The sequence below is a fragment of the Phyllopteryx taeniolatus genome, chromosome 1 (genome assembly GCF_024500385.1).
Source record: "Phyllopteryx taeniolatus isolate TA_2022b chromosome 1, UOR_Ptae_1.2, whole genome shotgun sequence".
NCBI lineage: Eukaryota > Metazoa > Chordata > Actinopteri > Syngnathiformes > Syngnathidae > Phyllopteryx > Phyllopteryx taeniolatus.
The window spans coordinates 15,224,236-15,244,239 of record NC_084502.1 but is presented as its reverse complement, the minus strand read 5'-3'; the positions used below and the strand labels follow the sequence as shown (position 1 = coordinate 15,244,239).

At 42.1% G+C, this 20,004-nt stretch overlaps 2 protein-coding genes across 3 annotated transcripts; one reads left to right on the top strand and one right to left on the bottom strand.

The window, feature by feature from the left end:
* Positions 1-6,290: 6,290 nt before the first annotated feature.
* On the top strand, positions 6,291-8,935 carry neurod4 (neuronal differentiation 4). The gene is made up of 2 exons (XM_061774756.1): positions 6,291-6,473; positions 7,205-8,935. The coding sequence occupies exon 2, from the start codon at positions 7,211-7,213 to the stop codon at positions 8,282-8,284; it is 1,074 nt and encodes a 357-aa protein (XP_061630740.1). The 5' UTR covers positions 6,291-6,473; positions 7,205-7,210; the 3' UTR covers positions 8,285-8,935.
* An 8,804-nt stretch (positions 8,936-17,739) lies between these two features.
* birc5b (baculoviral IAP repeat containing 5b) lies at positions 17,740-19,575 on the bottom strand. 2 transcript variants are annotated; one of them, XM_061788282.1, is made up of 4 exons: positions 19,287-19,575; positions 18,530-18,561; positions 17,996-18,113; positions 17,740-17,918 (listed from the first exon to the last, which is right to left on the bottom strand). In XM_061788282.1, the coding sequence occupies exons 1-4, from the start codon at positions 19,410-19,412 to the stop codon at positions 17,829-17,831; spliced, it is 366 nt and encodes a 121-aa protein (XP_061644266.1). In that variant the 5' UTR covers positions 19,413-19,575; the 3' UTR covers positions 17,740-17,828. The 2 variants fall into 2 exon arrangements, with proteins under 2 accessions (XP_061644266.1, XP_061643451.1); XM_061787467.1 differs by having other exon boundaries at positions 18,530-18,639; positions 19,287-19,566.
* Between the last annotated feature and the right edge of the window lie 429 nt (positions 19,576-20,004).

Below are 20,004 nucleotides of genomic sequence, written 5' to 3'. Positions count from 1 at the left end.
TCCAAAACACCCCTGGGATATGCCCGTCTCCCTCAGGACCCGTAGCGTGGCAGATGGCTCCTCCTCCCCCTCTTCTGCCCCCTCCGACAGCACACCCAAAAACACTGTTGATGTCCTGGGACGGAGGTTGTAAAGTATCCTGAATATGAAACCACAGGCACCTTTGTTTAATGGCTCTCTCTCCACTTAGTGAGAATTGCCCTCAAGCCAGATTCCCATTCTGTTGCTATCTGCGCAACTGGAATGTTTTCCAAATCCATTAGCCCAAAGGAAGACGGAATAAGCTGCGAACAATCTGCTCATATTGCCCCGAATCATCCAGGATCTTACCAAAACACACTTAGAAGGCTCTTATTGAAGTGCTAGAGTTGCAGCCAGCATATGTTTTTATACAATTGACAACTTTTCAAGCGACACCTTGCGACTATATGTTGAGTTTAAAGTTACATTGGTGTAATCCATGCAAAGTGTTTCTCCCTCGGGAAATTCTACATGACCGTATTCAGCTTCGATGAACAGCAAATCGAGAAAACTGAGCCCGTGGACTTCTAAACATATATACAATATGCAAAAAAAGTATATATATTGTACACTAATTACAGTCATTGAGTGCAATCTTTTTTTAAACGCCTACAAATTTGGTGCAAAATATTTTTCTTTCTCAACTGCATAACAATGCACTCAGGCTTGCTCACTCTGTGCCATGCAGCCCACCCCTTAGCACGGCCCAGCCCGCTCACTCCATCTTTTATGATGTCTACAAGGGGTTCAGCTTTCAGCAGCAGTGCAGGGTGCATGTGTATGGAAAGCTTTAATTCCCATTGTATTCGTGCAGTCTTGGTGTGTGTGACTGTGACTGTGTTTTAGCAAAAGAGGGAGATGAAGAAAAAGACAGGAACAAGGACCCATCTGTCAGCACAGAGCACCGATCCCTCCCATTTCACTCCAAGCCCCTGGGGACAGGAGTGAGAGACAACTCACTTGTGGCAGTGATTTTTTTTTTTTTTCTTGTCAGGAAGGGGGTTATCCTCATTAGTAGCGACAACAGAACTTAAGTAGCTGGTACATGACTCCCCCTGTTTTTAGTATCTTTAAAAACAAGAACGCGTCAAGAGTAGAGTGATAAAATAAAAGTGTATTTTTTTGTGGCTTGTATAGAATTTCTGAAAACAAAACAGATTGTTGCCTTGAGATACAAGTGACCCGACTTTCCGAATTTCCAGCTGAATTTTCCTGTCAAAGTAAACATAAAAAAAGGCAATTCAAAGTCGTAAATTTAAAACAGCCACATAGCTTTTTGCCTTAGGAAGCTCCGCTTAGCTTAATGCTAACAAATAATGCAAAAGGCCATAGATGGGTTAACAAATAGCATTAGAGTTAGGGTGTCATAACCCCTCAAGCAACAGATGTTTACAGACATAAGGTGAAGCAAAACGTAAAGAAACAAAATGACAACACTCACAGGCATATTCCTTATCCTCTGCAAAAGACGACTAATACTATTGCAGCTTGCTGAGGAGTTGTGACCGTCTCCTCCATCACCATGTATTGCCATATGTCTGTATTATACTGCCCCCAGGTGGCCCAGGCACACAATCCATAAGGAGCCGTACAATTGCAATAAGTAAATAATGATGCACAAACTGTTCATTTCTTTATATTGTAATTCATTTTGTTATTACTCTTTTTCTAGAATTTACATTATTATAGAGGGTTATTTTCCTTATTTAAAACCACATTAAAATTTTTGGGGGGCAGGATTAATGGCATTTCCGTTAATTTTAATAGGAAAAGATGATTTGTGATGTGAGCGTTTTAAGTTACGAGCGTGGTTAACTGAAGGAAATAAACTCATATCTCCAAAATAATATATTAACTGACGTTGTTTCAAATCTGATGTTGCACCCAACATGACCTCTTCCAGAAGGTTGACTTTCTGTGTTACTGCAAATGGGAGCAGAATGCAATTCCCTTTCGGTTAGACTGACATTCATTTGGGTTCCAATTCCCTGTGTAGGCTGCAGGTGTGATGGAGGCCATGTTCACTCATGGGACATGTGGGAGGGTACTGTATGTAGGGGAAGAGGGGTGCGTGTACCTGGGGAGTGCTCGGACACATAACATACAGTAGGGCCTCTAGTCACATGCAATCTCTTTGTACCTGATGATGCCATTTTTCTTTGTTTCTTATATTTGGTTTATATTTCATACCGAGCAGTCTGTATGCGTGTGTCTGTCTGACTTTCGAATACTATCAGTATTTAGGGGCCTTTGCCTGCTGAATTGGCAGGGCTGGCCTATGCCAGTTCTTTAAATGGGCCTCTGGCGCAGTTATGCTTTAAACCAGCAGCCCCTAACGTACAGTATGAAGACATTTATTTGACAGACCATCTTAGAAACAAATAAAAATATCCATCCATCCATCCATTTTCTGAGCCGCTTCTCCTCACTAGGGTCGCGGGCGTGCCGGAGACTATCCCAGCTATCATCGGGCAGGAGGCGGGGTACACCCTGAACTGGTTGCCAGCCAATCGCAGGGCACATACAAACAAACAACCATTCGCACTCACAGTCACACCTACGGGCAATTCCGAATCTTCAATTCATGCATGTTTTTGGGATGTGGGAGGAAACCGGAGTGCCCGGAGAAAACCCTCGCAGGCACGGGGAGAACATGCAAACTCCACACAGGCGGGGCCGGGGATTGAACCCCGGTCCTCAGAACCGTGAGGCTGACGCTCTAACCAGTCGTCCACCGTGCCGCCCAAATAAAAACAAATGATTAAATTCAAATATACAAATCCCTCCTTTTATGCTCAATATAGTTGTAATTAATGGGAGCCCTGCGCCTATTTATCCTCATGAGCTGAACCCATCTTGGGATAATCATTTTTCTTTCAACAAACTAAGGTTCTGGATCTTTAATGCTATTGCTTAGATTCTGTTTACCAAAGCAATTTTGACGACTTCATTGCATCATTTACGAGCCTATCGTTATATTATCAAGCCTATTTGGTATGTGTGAGTCAACTAGCATTAAACCCGGACTTTAAGTAGGACTGCCTATATTGTCCCTTAAAAACAACTTTCCTTTTCTTGGAAGTTGTAGGCTCTTCCTTTGTCTCATTATTTGGCCTGTTCCCGTTTCCCTTTTTGAAGACGCTCTCCAAACACTTTTTTTTTTTTTTTTGCTTGCTTGTGGACTTTTTCCACCCGTATCACATGACCGAGATGAGTGTTTTGAAAGAGGCAAAGGCGGATACACATGATTTTCAAACTAAAACTTTTCAGACTCTGATGATCTCTGGTCGGGGTCCCCTGGGTCAAAACCAACTCTAACTGTTACTAAGTGCTGGCAAATGACCAGGACAAGAAAATGCAATTTAAGCTATGTGTAACGTTGTTGTTAGAAGGAAGCAATATTTGTATACGTTTGTCAGTCTATATTTTACGGGGCTTCTTTCTGTTTACGTTTTACAGAAGATGTTGTGAGAACCATGTGATTGTACCATTTAGGCTTGTGGGCCAGAGGGGTGGTCCATTGTGACCCCAATTGAGGAAAAAAATGATAAATCTGTATCTTATCTTATAAAATCACAGTGGTTCTGTTCATTCTGTTTCAGGGTGAGCAGTTCCATCGTGCCTCAAACTGCAGGAAAAATTTATTCTTCCATGTACTTTTAACCAGATTTGCACCAGAGTAATATTGCTCTGCATGCCACCATGAACAAAGTTTCATGTTTTACCTTTGCAGTTGTGATAGCACACGGTAGTTTTCCTGGTCGGGTTGAACGACTGGAGTTTTTTTTTTTTTTGTCGTCGATGCTAATGTGATGTATATACAGTGGTGGTCCTGGAATGAATGGCGCCCTGGAGATGAAGGGATTCCACTTGAGAGCTACGACACAAAAATATGACTTATTACTGCAACTTCATAGTATCGTATCGACATTCGTTTTTGAACACCCCGGCTATGCATTGTCTCCAGTTGTTCTTATGTTTGTTTGTTTTTCCTAAAAGGTTGTCATTTTGGAGCTGAGGGGATTCCACATGACAGCGACAATATATAAAATATGACTAAATACTGCCTGCCGCTTTATCGTACAGTACATTCCTTTTCCCACAACGGCTATGTAGTGAATTTGGTCTCCACTTCTGCCACTGACGTCACACCAAGACATGAGGGTGACGTGGTAATTTTGGCGATGAAAAAGGGGCGTTCCAAAGGCAATTAACTATTTACCAATTGCTCCAAAAATGGATTTTTATGATTGGAAATGACTGCTAGTTTCATTTTCTTGAGCAAAATAAATAAATATATAATAAAATCAACTTGTTTGTAAAATGTGGACCATTATGACCCATATAATAAACATTGATGCGGAAGAAAGTCCATTCGTCGACTAGTCTTCACACACGCGCGCGCGCGCGCGCACACAAAGGCGTCCTCCTCTTTGTCTACATGCCTTTCTGGCCAGCGCACTGGCCAGAGTGATTAGGGCCGTTAGTGGATGTAAATGCTGTTTCAGCACGAGACATAATCCACGGACAAGTGAGTGACGCGTGAGCATCCAAGCAACAGATGCCCCCACCCCCCCCCCCCAGCCTCAGCCCAGCACACACCGACGCCTCCAAAATGCTGCCATCTGTCATAGTCTGTTCAAGAAATCGTTGAGCGCTCCCGCACGACGTTGCGGACGAGTCACGTGATCCTCTGCAAGTTGCCCACCGCGCAAGAAGTGCATGCATGCAAACTTCTCGCATGCGGGGGCCCTGCAGCGTGTACTTGGCAGAGTTGGGACCCCCCCCCTCCCAGTCTCGTGGACAAAGGGATCAATGTGGGGGCACGTGCGAGGCGCGAGACCCCCGAGAGGACAATGTGGACCCCCACTGGGCTGAGGCTCGCCACGCACGAGGCCGCCGGGCCTTTATTATGCCACCACAAACTGTGAAAACTCTTCAATATGGAGATTGTTAAAAAAAACACCATGGGCTCCACTGTCATTGCATATAGCCTTCCAGTGGTTTTATTGTTCAAGTCTTAAACGCAAATTCCAAAAGTGCATTTTATGGTTCATATTTTGTTGTGCGCTATAAAAATCCAACCTCCGCAAAAAAATAACAAAAATAAATAAAATAAAAAATGTCTTCACTCACACAGACTTATTTATCTCTTTATACCTGCGGTGCTCATTACCTTGCCATCAAAATCCCGAATAAGCAGCGGAATATGACGCCAAGACGAAAACAATCAAACGACGGAGCACGTTACGCACACACCTGCTCTCCGCGCACCAAGCTGTCACAAGCACTTAAATACGCGCGCATGGAGGAGCGTCTCCTCGCTCGGCCACAAGCAACCATACACTGTGTGCCTAATTCAGTGGAAAATTCCTAATCCAACTGACTAATGACGAGATAAACAATCGATTAAAATGGTTCGCGCATGCAAGTACCACGGCGTTAAAACGATTTGTACCTCATCTCGAGTGCATACTGTAAATTGGGATTAACATGTCTTCAAATTAAGATTTGAATTTAAAAGCATGTTTTGTAAGAATGCATGTGAATGTATAATTGCATGACAATCTCTCTTGGGTAAAAACAAAATCTAATTTGTGAATGCTTTAATGTTTTATATATATATATATATATATATATATATATATATATATATTTTACTATTAGTTTCATCCACAAGTCAGCGGCTCTTAAACTTTCTACACCAAGTACCACCTAAAAATACTGCCCTGCTTGCGCCACCATTATGACCAACATTGAACTATAGTAGCTTAGTGGAGCAGACGTTATATCATTGAACACGCTGCAATTGAATATATAAAAGAAAGAAAAAAAAGTACTAAAATAATGATTCAATTAAAATGTATTGCACAAGTATTGCACTTAAATAATTGTTTAAAAACCATTAAAACACTATTTAAAGTATTGATTTCCCTAAATTGCCTGTACTTATTTTTTTCCCCCACTGACCATGCCCATGGTGCTTATAATATTAGTTTATATATTTCTCAAAACTAATTGTCACGTTTGGTATTTCTAATGTGAGCCGCTTCTGGTTGTTCCGTGCGTAATTCTCCGCCCCAAAGCAGCATTGTTTCTCTCCCTGTCTCTCTCTTTGTGGAGCCCCCAAATAAAACGGTGATTACGCACGCACCGGGGCGTGTTCCCTCTCGTCCCCCTCACAAATGTTGTAAAACTTCTGGCCACGAGACTGCCACGCGTGTTTCAATGGGCTGAGGGTGTGGCGTGCGAGGGAGGGGCTTACGGGGTCTTAACGCAAAAAAATCTCAGCCACTCGAGTCATTTTGGGATGAAGTCTCCATGCGCCCCCACGGCTATCTGAGTTTGGGACAGTGGCACATACGAGAGAATCGCACAAATTTTGGACTTTGGATTTACTTTTTCAATTTTTCATAGTCTTTCTTTTTGCTGAATACCGAGAATCCAAACAGGTGAGTTCCGTTTTATGCAGCCTTACATCCAAGTTTGATATTATAGACAGCTAGACTGAAAATGTTTTGTGTGTGTGTGTGTGTGTGTGCAAGTAATTTCTGCACAAAATTTCAAAAATAGGGCATCAATAAAACATAAAATGTAATTTTACAGTATAGACTGCATCTACAGTTTGGATGAATTTCACACATTCCATTTCTGTCCAACTTTTACCCATTGATGCACAATTATTATCTCGGAAATAAACTACAGCAATCTTTTTCTGTAGGATTTGCATTGAATAAAAACATATGATTGATAGGTGAAATTTAGACATAAAATAAAACAAACCAAAAAAAATACAATTTTATGTGACATGCAATATATGCAGAGAGTTGGCGGCATGTCTACATGTTTGTTGATTTTCATGTTGTCTGTTTAATCTTCGGGCTTTATTTGCTGGGTAAATCCTGCCGTGTCCCAGATTGACGGCGCTGACCACAACACAACAGGAGACCATCCATCGACTCATTATTTTAAAGCACATCTTTCTATGTTAATCTCAATATATTACAATACAAGAAATGTAGAATAAGACATATGACTGATTCTTCGACAGCAGTTCCATAGAGATGAGTGAACTGTTTAGTTTGTAGTGCTGAATTTGGAGCTCAAGTACATATTGAAAATGTGATTTCAAGTTGTGGAGGATTTATTGATTGGCTCTGTCCACTGTCCTGTTGTTCCTCAGATCAAAATGATGACCAAGCCACTTGGAAAAAGCGGCGATATGAGTGAGCTGGTGGGTTCCCTCGCCTGGCTGGATGAAGACGGCAGCTCTCAGGATGGCGAGGAAAGCCCTGTGATGATGGGGCACCGTGGCCTGATTGAAGGAGGGAGACACTCCTGCTCAGAGCTGGGCAGTGAGGACATGGAAGAGGAAGAGGAGGAGGAGGAGGATGAGGAGGTGACTGGTCCAAATGGAGAAATGGCTCCCAAAAGAAGGGGCCCCAAGAAGAAGAAGATGACCAAAGCTCGCCAGGAGAGGTTCCGTGCCCGTCGCATGAAGGCCAACGCCAGGGAACGATCGCGCATGCACGGACTGAACGACGCGCTGGACAATTTGCGCAGAGTGATGCCCTGCTACTCCAAAACACAGAAGCTCTCAAAAATTGAAACGTTACGGCTGGCCCGCAACTACATCTGGGCGCTCTCTGAGGTGCTGGAGAACGGTCAGTCTCCAGAGAGCCATGGCTTCATGGAGATGCTGTGTAAAGGTCTGTCCCAGCCCACCAGTAACCTCGTGGCCGGCTGCCTGCAGCTGGGACCCACGCCGTTGCTAATCAACAAGCTGGAGGACAAGTGTGGAGGCCCTGGATTGGGTAGTGTGGGGGGTCAGGCCGGCCATCCCCTAAGCTACCCATCCCCAGGGCTCCCCAGTCCCCCTTATGGCTCCCTGGAGGCATCCCACCTCCTCCACATGAAGGGATTCAAGGGGCAGGCGTTCGACAACCCCTCCCCTAACGCGTGCAGCAGCGGTACCCCGCCGTACGACGGGCCCCTCACACCCCCCCTCAGTATCAGCGGCAGCTTTGCCCTGAAGCAGGAGCGATCGCCCCAAGAATCCGAGAGGACCTACACGACCCAATCCGCCCATCATGCCCATTACCTCTCATCCCACCATTACCCCCTTTCCACAACTGCTGGCCTTCCTGGGGGGCACCAAGGCCACCCAGTCTTTCAGGCATCCCGTTATGAGTTGCCTCTGGATGTGGCCTTTGACTCCTTCACTTCCTCTCATCTGCTGGCCTCTCAGATGGGTACCATGTGAAAAGAGCCAAACAGACTGCTGTGAAAGCCGTGCACATCCATGGCGTTCATTGACTGTATAGAGACTGCAGTGGTTTGCATTTCGGTGTTCTGATAATCTGAGAGGGCAGCGACCTTTCAGAGAGAGACTCGTCAACTCAAATTTATCTACCTGATACCTGTAATCTTTGATATTTTATTTATTCTGTTTTGTTATGATTTGCTGTTGATTCTTGGATGATCACCACTGTTGCAGGCTCCAGTCAAGTGTCACAAGCAATTGAACACGTGCATGAAAGTGCAAGGTTGGAAGAAAATGAAACTTTCCATCTGTTCGAAACTGTGCACTGAGGCCTGCAGCCGTTGACCGTCTCAGCATAAAAAAGCAATGCATTTATTTATATTTGTAATGTATTTAATATTTATTTGAATTCTGTCTTGTTTAAAAAATACTGTATTCTCTCAGCACTGTTTTTTTTTTTTTTTGTTTGTTTTTGTTTACCGTTGTGTTCCTGGTTTGTTATCAGTCAGTCACTGGCAGCTGTACTGTATTTAAGTTATTTATTTCAGGTCTCAGATACATGTTCATTGACTGTCACTATTTTTTGGGTGTCATTGTAAATATTTTGCTGTTTCGCACTTAATTGAATAAATATTCTTATATTCTATGCTATTCCCATAGTTATATTTTGTTTCACCTTGTATATTTTTCTTTTATACAGTATTCTACTAAAAAAAAAGTATAAAAAGTACTATAATAAAAATACTATATAACAGGTTTTGTTTAGACATTATGTTCGCTACTGATAAAATCCCATTTACTTCCACAAGGACCCCGGATTACTGTACATGTCATTGTTTGGATGTAATATTCTATAATTTTGCAACAAATTAATGGCATTCACAATCATCTACAATTTTGCGACAAATTAAAAACAAGTACACTTCATTTCTTTCTATTAAAAAAAGATGAATCCTTGCTTTCCTGCATTAACTTCATGTTTCTCACATTTTCCTCACACATCCTGCAACAGATTTGTTGTTAGAGACTCCACTTAAAGAGTCTTCAACAAGTAATTTGTTGCAGGATGTGTGAGCGTCCACAATGTGCTTCGGTCTTCTTCTGTGGTCTCTACTAAGTCAAGTGGGACCCTGTTGTGGGCCATGGGAAACATCAGTGGGGGAACAGGTGAATGTGTCACAGGCTTTTCACCCACATGTCCCACTTTCCCATCTAACTCATGCCAAAACACTATAGGGCAAAAAGTCATTTTTCATCCACCGTACAAATGTTACACAATATTAAAAAAAAAAAAAGTTCTAAATAATGCCACCGAAACAGACAAAATAAGAGGCTTTAACATGCATCTGATTCTGCATTTTCAGATTGGCTGGATATAATCTGGCTGGGTTCCTGGCCCATTTGTATCACTCCTCTAATGTCAAAAGCCTCAGTTTTGACTTTAATGAGCAAGATGAGGGACTTGATGGCTCTTGAGATGAACAAAGAACAGGGTGGCAGAGTGCAATGACGTTGCGCTGAGAGCAAGAGCTCAGTGTGTACGATTGTGTTTATCATTGTAGTCCTTCAGGCAAGTGTTGGAGGGGAAGGTGCCTCGGAGGCTGTTGTGCAAAAGAATGTTTCCCCCTCTTCAGATACCTCTCTAAAGGTTTGTCTTTTCCAGTTCAGGCAACAGGGGTGAAAGGCTGGAGGAGAAAAAGGGAATGATTGTTTTACAGGGCGCCACTGGTCTATTGTGAGCGCAGCCTGTTCTTTCTCTTGACCTGTGACCCGTATTGTTGTGGGGTTCGCTCGTTCGGGGAGGGCAGGCAGCTGGGGGAACTGCGGGGGGGCTGATGGACAGCTGGGCCAATTTGGCAAGGGAGAAAGAGGAGAGTGAGAGCATGTGAGCGGGATGCGAAAGAGAAAAGGGGATCAGTGTGCTGAGGGAAAAAAGTAGAAGGGGAAAGGGAGGCCGAGGGCGAAAGAGGTGACTGGGGTCCTTGCTCTTCATTCACAAATTTGTCCTCTCTGCTCCTGTGTGTCAGACTTGGTGTATACGAGTGACACATAGCTTTACACACAGGCAGACATTTGACCTGTGAGAAAGTACTGGCAGAGTTAGCTGGCGCACACCCTCTTTGTGCTATTTTGTCAGTGGTGGGGGCAGGGTGCGTGGATTAGTCCCTTATCCTGAATATACAGTACAAGCGGGTCAATGGGAATAATCCACATCAATGAACTTTGCATGCAAGATCACAAGACAGATGCGAGGTCTTTCATCTTTCAGGATGTGAATACTTTGTTCGTAAGAAAATTGGATTTCAGAAACGATGCGTTCACATCTGCATTGTCATCCTATTTGCTTATATGGCCGATTACATACGAACATACATCAAAAGAAAACTGCATGGCAGTAGATGACAAATTGTGTATGATACTGTATATACAAAAGTTGCTCAATAGAACAGTCAGCTTTCAGTAATAAGTTAAACCAACGGAACTAATCCAAGGAGACAATTTTCCCCCAACTTTGAGTATGTACCGTGTCTGTTAGCTAAACCTCTTATTTGCTCATAATACAGCTCTGCTTACCTTTTGCACTTAACATGATAGACTTGCTGCCTAAAAATTGCTGATCTTTGCCCAGCCAAGCTGCCAAGTAATGGGCAAATAACCTCGGTGCTGCGCCGTTATGAACATTGGGAGGTTATAATTCGGCAACATTTAGAACAGCTCGCTCACAGACACATTTCTGCAAATGGGCAGCTAACAAAAGATTTAGTTTGTTGTTTAATTTCACACGTGATGGGTGGGCAGGCACCCCAAGAGCCCAACTGTTTGTATTCAAGCAATTAAAAAGTCAATTTTCCACAATATGGCCCCTTAAAGACCCTGTAAAGTGAATTCAGAGATTTCTTTCTAAATACATTATACATGTCCATCCATCCATTTTCTTTTACCGCTTATCCTCATTAGGGTCGCAGGCGTGCTGGAGCCTATCCCAGCTATCTTTGGGCGAGAGGCGGGGTACACCCTGAACTGGACGCCAGCCAATCGCAGACATTATACAGACTGAGAACACTGCAGTACTTAATTGTGGCGATATAGCGTAAAACTCTTTAGAACCATTTCAGTTTTCCAGACATTTTGGGGCGTGGCTGTAACAGGCCCCAGTGACGCATTTTGGAGTCCGGTTGAATAACCCATCCCCCGCTATATACTAACTCGAGCACCTTTGTTCGCATCAACAGCTATCCAGCGCAATAGCGGGAAGCTATCTAGCCATGTTAACACCCGAAAAATGCACCTTCCTTTCAGAAAGTCACCTGGCGTGACCACTTTAGAGCACCTCATTGTTTGCCGTGAGTGTGTGCATGCCATGGAGAGAAGGCGGAAGAGCGAGGTGAACATTTTTTTTAAAATAAGCTGGCATAGCCGCTTTAGAGCATTGTGGCGTGGCGCGGAACAGTCCCGTGACGACCCGATGGGATATATTCCAGTCACCGCTCTTTGAGCGAATCTATTTTCGCGGCTCAGCCACGTAGTTATGTGGAAGCATAAGAAAGATGCTAGATGAAATAGCATCCATTTTTCCAGGTTGTAGCTATGGTTTTCGATTGACCGTTGACAGTTCAGTGGTTTCAGCACATTCAGCGGACACAGCTACAGCTTTTGAGAGCAGACAGAACGGCTTAACTTTTCACAATTTCGAGGCCTCATTTTATATACAGTATTTTGCTATTTTTTTTAATAATCCAAATTTGGCAGCGTTGGTAAAAACACTGTGGTTTGTCAAATTTACAAGACATACTGTCTTTAATTTCACTTTAAAAATGACTTCAAGCATTGTTTGAATGACATTGAATCCATAAGGAAAAAGTCAGAACTCATTCAAATTTGATGATAGACAAACGAGATTTGAAATGTTCCCAATAAAACGCTGACCTCTTACAGAGGATGGATCACCATAAATCCAAAGTAATCCTCAAATTACTCTACAGGTAGTGTTCCAGATCATATTCATTAGATGAATTATCAACAATACAGGCTGAAGGGTGTCCTAATGGGAAGGGAAAACAAGCTCTTCAATGCACTCCTCAGCTGTGGTGAAACCAGAGTGCGACCTGTGGCTCGATCTCCAGGGAGGGAGGGGGTCATGTCAGATATCTGCTCACGAATCTTACAACTACAATTGTATTGCCTCTACATTCTATAACCAATAATATGAAACGCAAGTATATTAGATGTGCGGCACAAAGCTTGCTTATATTTATGTTTCTGAGTACAGGTACTTAATCCACGAGCAAAACAACAGTGGCCTGCCACTGAAATGAAAAGGCTCTGATCCATAGGAGCTAGATTGAGGGATAAAGCATTGTGATTAAGATTGTATTAATGGGGCCATAGGAGGCTGGAAGGCTTTAATCAGTATCTGTGCGCCAGTAATCCCTCACAGTGATCCCCTCCCTCTTCTTGGGCCGAATGCACGCACGCACACACACATGCACTCGCACACTCACAGGCATGTGAGGGCCCAGGTTTAGAGTTGGAGAACTTGAAATGGAGAAGCCTTGGGAGCAGGTGGTGGAGGAAAAACGGAGGGGATGATGGAGACAGAAGAATTATGAAGAGGAGCAAATGTCATTGCACATACTTTGATAGCTGGTCTGACTACCGTTTGTAAATGTGTCTTTTTAAATCTTAAAGAGAAAGACATTTACCATCTTGTGGATAATCCTAAGCACCTCGCAGACTCATTACCTATGGGTGGATGCAAGAGGTGACATTGTGTGCAAGAGGATATGGGGTGGGGCTTCTCCACCCAGGGTTCTCTCACAGTATTAGCGTGTGGAAGTTAAAGAGCTTCTAATGGGATCTGGATGCTGTCGTGTTTACCCTGGCCCCCCCCCTTTGCCCGCCCACTGCATTGTGGAAGTTGCCGGGCTTTGGCACCTCACAATGGGCCGAGTGTGGGGACAGATGGAGGTCTCTTTTGGAAGAGGGCACAAAAACAGCCAAGGTAGGAGGGCCAGGGTGTCTGAGAGGCTGAGCAACTCCAGGGGATGTGGGATAACTTTAAAAAGGAGGAGGGGAGGAGAACTGAAAAAAAAAGAAGGCAATCGTAATTCTCCATATAATCTGCTGAATATGGTAATTGTGGAAGTAGAAGTAATCATACTAAGTTGCCTTTTGCTCATAAATCAGCGTTATGAAGGGTTTTACAAATGTAACGAATCTGAAACTATGTTAAACTGCTGAAAGGAAAAGAGCAGTAAGTTTCTTTGCTATACTGAATATTCACAATATTTTCTAAGCTTTAACTTATCTAATTTAGTAGCTCATGGTGACCACAGGGCCACAAACGCAAAAGTGTGGCAGTAACTTGTCAAATAGTGAGCCTAAAATTGCTTTTCTAGTCATAGTTTTGGTTATTTAATAACCTCTTTGAAAACACTTCCAAAGCTTCCACTTGTTTTTTTTTTTTTTTTTTTAATTCTTGTGTAAAAGGTGTATTTTCTGTCTACATATCAAGAAAATAAAATATAAAAATAAAATTACAGGGCTGTTGTTAGGTAAATTGAGCTTGTGCCCAAGTGATAATAAGCGGCTAATTGTCTACTAAAGGTTAAAGAAGGTCAGACAGGAGGTTAAATGGGGCGCTCAGTAGAAGAAGGCTGCAGTGATAGATGCTGATGAGAGAAGCAGAGAGAATAGGAAGACCCAGGCGGTGGAGGAGGGTAGAGGGAGGTACCAGGTTCAGCAGCAACAGATGGGCCTGATGGAAGGCCCAGGTTGTAAACTTTCAGCTCGCAACATCTGTCCGTTTCTCCATCTGCTACACTTATTACTGTTTATAGTTTGTTTAGCACAAGCTGATTAATTTGAAAAACGGCACTCCAAGCCATTAGTGCAATCCCTTTGTCAGTGCATATCAATTATAACAGGAAGAACTAAAGGCCTGCCTGTTTATTGTGTGCACAGTGAGTATTAGTAAATCACATTTACGTCTAGTAATTAATTGTGCAGGACACACAAAAGTCAGTTCACAATGGTGCAATGTACAATGCATTCTGTTGCATATGAAGAGAGGGAGAGCAAGAACAGAGAAAAAGTGTGCATCCACAAGACGTCTTTCAACTTTGCGCAGAAAGCAAACTCTTTAGCCGTGCATCATTCACTGAACAGACGTATAAATTGCACAGTGCTCTGTACAAAAATAACTCAATAGACTTAAACCAAATGGGTGAACATCACCAAATTAAACATCCTCAGAGATAACTATTATGCATGATGGCTGAGTTTTGTCATTCAGGCATTATTCAAAACGTCCAAATGTTCCCAAAGTAAATGACAAAATCACAAAGCAAAAAAAAATGGATCTGTATCCTTAAATTGCTTGTCCATTCGCATTGACACAGATGCTATTGTTCCACATGCAAAAGTTTTGTGTAGCATTATAGCATTCCTCATACATTTCACTGCTGCCCCATGTGTCCTAAAGTACTTTAATTTGATTTTATTACAAAATCTTCAAACATTTCTGTACCCTTAAAAATATGGTAAACAGCAAAGCATGAACGTAGCTGTACGTACACTTCATCAGTTCTGATGAATTACTGTAACGGTGCAGACCGGTAAATAGGCAGTCCGGTATATAGGGACAATGAAGATTTGACTGCACAGCCAATCGCAGGAGTAATATCAGTGGTATTGACGCTCGTGGGGCACACTGCTGGTGGGAAATGCACTGCTTCGTAGGCCAAGATTATGTAGCTGTAGGAATAGTCTTTATTATTCAAATAGAATGCATTTCATAAAATAAAACTAAATTCCTGTTTAGCACTTGTAATTATAATAAAATAATAATAATATATAAAAAATTACTAGGCATACAAGTATAATGAAAGATTTATATATTGAAACATTTCTTGTGTGTATAGCATTTCAAAAAAGAAAAACTGAAATATCACACAGTCATAAATCGTCAGACCCTTTGCTCAGTAGTAGAAGTAGAAGCACCCTTCTCAGCTAATGCAGCCATGAGTCTTCTTGGGAAGGTTGCAACAAGTTCTTCACACCTGAATTTGGGGATCCTCTCCAGTTCTGTCAGGTTGGATGATGAACGTTGGTGGGCATCCATTTTCAGGTCTTTCCAGAGATGCACAATTGGGTTGAAGTCAGGGTTCTGGCTGGGCCATTCAAAAACAGTCACGTTGTTGTTCTGAAGCCACTCCTTCGGTAGTAGTGTCTGGTTTTCTCCACACATGCCACTTAGAATTAAGGCCAACAATTTCTATCTTGGTATAATCAGACCAGAGAATCTTATTTTTCCACCATCTTGGAGTCCTTCAGGTGTTTGTTTTTTTTTAGCAAACTACATGCGGGCTTTTGTGTGTCTTGCACTGAGAAGATGCTTCCGTCAAGCTACTCTGCCATAAAGCCCTGACTGGTGGAGTGCTGCAGTGACGGTTGACTTTCTAGAACTTTCACCCATCTCCCGACTGCATCTCTGGAGCTCAGCCACAGTGCTCTTTGGGTTCTTCTTTACCTCTCTCACCAGATTGTCGGCCAGCTCTAGGAAGGGTTCTGATTGTCCTAAACGTCTTCCATTTCAGGATTATGGAGGCTAATGTGTTCTTAGGAACCTTAAGTGCAGAAGAATTTTTTTTGTAACCTTGGCCAGATCAGTGCCTTGCCACAAGTCCGTCTCTGAGCTCTTCAGGCAGTTTCTTTGACCTCATGATTCTCATTTGCTCTGATATGCACCGTGAGCTGTAAGGTCTTATATAGACAAGTGTGTGGCTTTCCTCATCAAGTCCAATCAGTGTAATCAAACACAGCTGGACTCCCATGAAGGTGTTGAACCATCTTAAGGATGATCAGAAGAAATGGACAGCACCCGAGTTAAATATACGAGTGTCACAGCAAAGGGTCTGAATACTTATGGCTGTGTGATATTTCAGTTTTTCTTTAATAAATCAGAAAAAGTTTCAACAATTAAGTTTTTTTCTGTCAATATGGGGCGCTGTGTGTACATTGAGGAAAAAAATTATTTTAACAAATGGCTGCAATATAACAGTGAAATATATATATATATATATATATATATATGCATACACATATATATGCATACACACACACTGCCAGCAAGTCACGGCTTCCTGCAAGTGTATCAGTTTTATGTTTAATCTAAACAGTCCCACATATCACACTGAGGGAGTAAATGTGTGAGTAAATTGAGATGAAATCATTTCAGTAGTCACACTTTGTGACGTTTGGTACCGTGCCAGGATGTTTCCCTTATGTCAAATGGGTGCCTTGGCTCAGTAAACATTAGAAAACACTGATGTAGATGTTATTTTGCCACAGATTTAAAAACTTTCACCACCTTTCAGAAAATCAAAAACAGGAATGTTTTTCTGCAAAGAGGATAGAAAATTCCAGGGGGAATCATGAATGCTGAATTGTGAATATGCCGGGGTCCAGAGATCAGTGATTATCCAAACAAATGAACAGATTTGCAACATTCCCATGCCCAGATAAGATCTTCGCTCAACATCTGTGTTGCCCAAAACTCACACGTGAATAGTCACAGGGTGATTAGTGCCACTATCATTGCGATTGTAAACACTCATGATCCATGCATGTGAATTCCACAATTGTGAGCTGCCTACATGTCGAGACGACAGCCTTGTGCTTTTTTTACTTGACAATGTCAATGATATCATTTTTTTTCATCCACAAAAGAACAGAGGAAGCATTATTCCAGTTTCACCGGGGTGAAGCCTGAACAATGAAAATTCAAAACCTTCAAGAGTCATGGTTTACAGTACTAAATTTAAAAGTTTCCTTTTAAATTTCCTCAGCAACAAGCAGGGGATCTGGGCTGAGTGGCCAGTGTGTTACATTAGACAATCCAGAAGAGTGAAGGTCAAAGAAGAGGGGATGCAACCACTTTCATCCCCATGTCACCAACCTTCTCACAGTGAGCTTCACTCGCAAAATGAATCCCACTGGCTCAAGAAAACTACTTGGATTCTCTAAAACCATCTAACATGCCTTATTGAGTGCTGGCTAATGACAATGAGGAATATGCCAGTGTTTACATGAGCACCCACCAATCCTCTAAATGTCAGAGCTCCTCCCAAGGTTAGGAGAGTGTTGTGACGGTCCCTCTCTATATGTAACAGATGTTACGGAGGCAACAGTTGGTATTGAAAGGGAGGGGCTTCAGGCCATCTGTCCAGGGTCAAGGTTTGAAAAGGGATGCTAGAGACTACTACACGTTCACGAATACGGTAAATGTTTGAAAGGCGGGAATATTGAGTACATTGTAATCTTGGTCAATGTGTGCTTTCATTTCGGATCGCTTTTGTGACGTTCTTGAGTTAGGGAGTTCCAATAGTTTGTGACGTGTAAACTAAGCACAAAAGCATGACAGTACCTTGCGATTAATATCAATACTGCAACCATACACAAAATGTCTTTATTTACATTTCAAACAGACAAACTTTATAAATCCATGACATGAAGTTATCAAAAATCATAATTTGACTATGGGTCATACAGAATCCAGTTGTGATCGAAAGCGTTTAAGGGTCTCATCTATTGTGTCCCGCAGATGTGCCATCTTCTTATGACAAACTTTTCTCTACAAGGAAGAAAATAAAGTTAAACTATGCATAAATCAATGAGCAGGGTCATACTTCAATGCACACAATCACTCACAACAAAGATCTTCAACCTCTCCCTCTCTATGTGGAAAAACTCTGCCACCGTCAGTTCAGTGACATCTTTCTTCAGGTGGAGGAATTCACAAGTAGGTGAGCGGTTTATGTGTTCATGCCTTAGAGTAAAAAAATGTCATGTCATCTCATATCAGACGATACCTAGTAGCAAAGCATACCACAATAATTTCAAAGAACCACCTATCAAAAGGACAAACCTACACTGACCAGCAACAACATTATGACCACTTTCACAATGTTTACCCAAATTTGTCTTTATGAAAAACATAGCATTATTTTGACACTCACAGGTCTTCACTTTGCAATGTTTATTATTGTGGTTGTAGTTTGGAGAAGAACTGTGCATCATAATGAGAGCTACGTCTAATTTGGATTCCTTCAATTAGTCAAACGAGAGTCGACCATATAGTATTCAGATCAGCTTTCAGTAAGATGCACACCACAATTCACCCCCCCCAAAAAAAGTGGCTGGTCAGTGTACAGAACAAGCCAAGGAAATTAAAGTTTTACACACCAGGGATCATCATCGGGCTCCCAGCCTTCCAGCTCAATGAGACAGAAGAAACAGGAAACAACATCAGGCTCATTCTCAGAGGGACAGTGCACAAATCCAGCACTGGCCATCTGCACACACCAAACAGCCTCAGTCGTATTCAGGTTAACAGACATTTTCCTAAATAAAGACAGCAACTTTAGTCAACTGGGGCAATGCGCAACCTCACTGTTAGATACGTAATGCATAAAAACATCCACTAGATGTCACCCTTGGTTAAATTGGTGCGCTCGAGGGGTGGGATGGTTATTCCAAGCCTACTTTAATAGGCCTGCACGCACTGCATAATGTTGCAGCTCTGACTGACGAAGTGTGAACTGCGGACCCCAAAATGCATAGCTAAAGTAGCATTACAATACAATTTGCGCATAAAAGTAACATTACTAAAACAAGATAGGAGTGCTATGTCAGGGTGCTTTGTATATAATCCAGAGAGGCTTCAGCAGTCCATCAATCAAGAGAGGATATGGAATGGCACATGGTCGCTACACTGGACTCCTTTTACAGTGAAACCAAATCTGGCACCTGCTTGACTGTAAATCACTTGTTCTAGCCACATGAGTATAGCAATTAATATTCGAACAAGTACAACACTGCAGTGCCAATAAAATAAACCCTGCTCATAAATCCAGACAATACATTTTTATAGTAGATTAACACCTTAATTCCTGGTACAAATTCACCTCAAGTGCCAAGTCAATAAGGTCAGCCAACTTACCTTTTCAGGTGTGCATTTACAGTCTTCTCGAAAGGGCCAGTTAGCAAAGCTTTGCTCACGTAAATCACCACTGTACATCTTGTTAAACAAGTCAAACCTTGCCGTTATGACTTCTATGCTGGACATTTTCTTCACCAGTATAGTTGGTAAATGGGTGTAGATGGAGGATAGACTCGTACAGGTGAACTGCCAAGATGACTTCTCCAACCTTCACAAGACTTTTCAACTAACACTGATTGAGTGGGCAGGGTCCAGTCTTTCTTTTTTTCCCTTCTTTTCCTTCTCTTTCTTCTTTTTCTTCTTCTTCTCTCATTTATTGGAGGATCTTATACAACATACGGCCACCTACTGTACAGGAGTCTGTAATAGTCATGTACCCAACACACAAATCTGTTTTGATGACTGCGTTGGCTTAAATTCATACTTTCATTAAACAAACAAAAAAAAAAAATTAATTACACAAAGCGCTTTGCTTGTCCAAATTCTACCATCTATTCACGTTTTTCCTCTAAAATTCATGCAGACAAAAATGCCTTACCCTTATTTAATTTATTTAATTACCCTTTATGTTAAATCTCTTCTGTATTCATAAGATTCTCTCTCTCATATATATATATGTACCTATTATTTTGTAAGGTATTTCCCCCTAGTAATTTCCATCCTCCATAATTTGCCCCCACCCCATGTTTTATAAATCATGGTTACATGTTTTCTAAAT

Bases quoted from the DNA above. Each gene is read 5' to 3' on its own strand.
- neurod4 (XM_061774756.1), top strand. From the start codon at position 7,211: ATGATGACCAAGCCACTTGGAAAAAGCGGCGATATGAGTGAGCTGGTG.
- birc5b (XM_061787467.1), bottom strand. From the start codon at position 19,412: ATGTCCAGCATAGAAGTCATAACGGCAAGGTTTGACTTGTTTAACAAG. The intron at 18,640-19,286 runs GTAAGTTGGCTG...TGGTGTGTGCAG, and splicing joins GTAAATGCACACCTGAAAAG to ATGGCCAGTGCTGGATTTGT. The intron at 17,919-17,995 runs GTGAGTGATTGT...TCTTCCTTGTAG, and splicing joins AGAGGTTGAAGATCTTTGTT to AGAAAAGTTTGTCATAAGAA.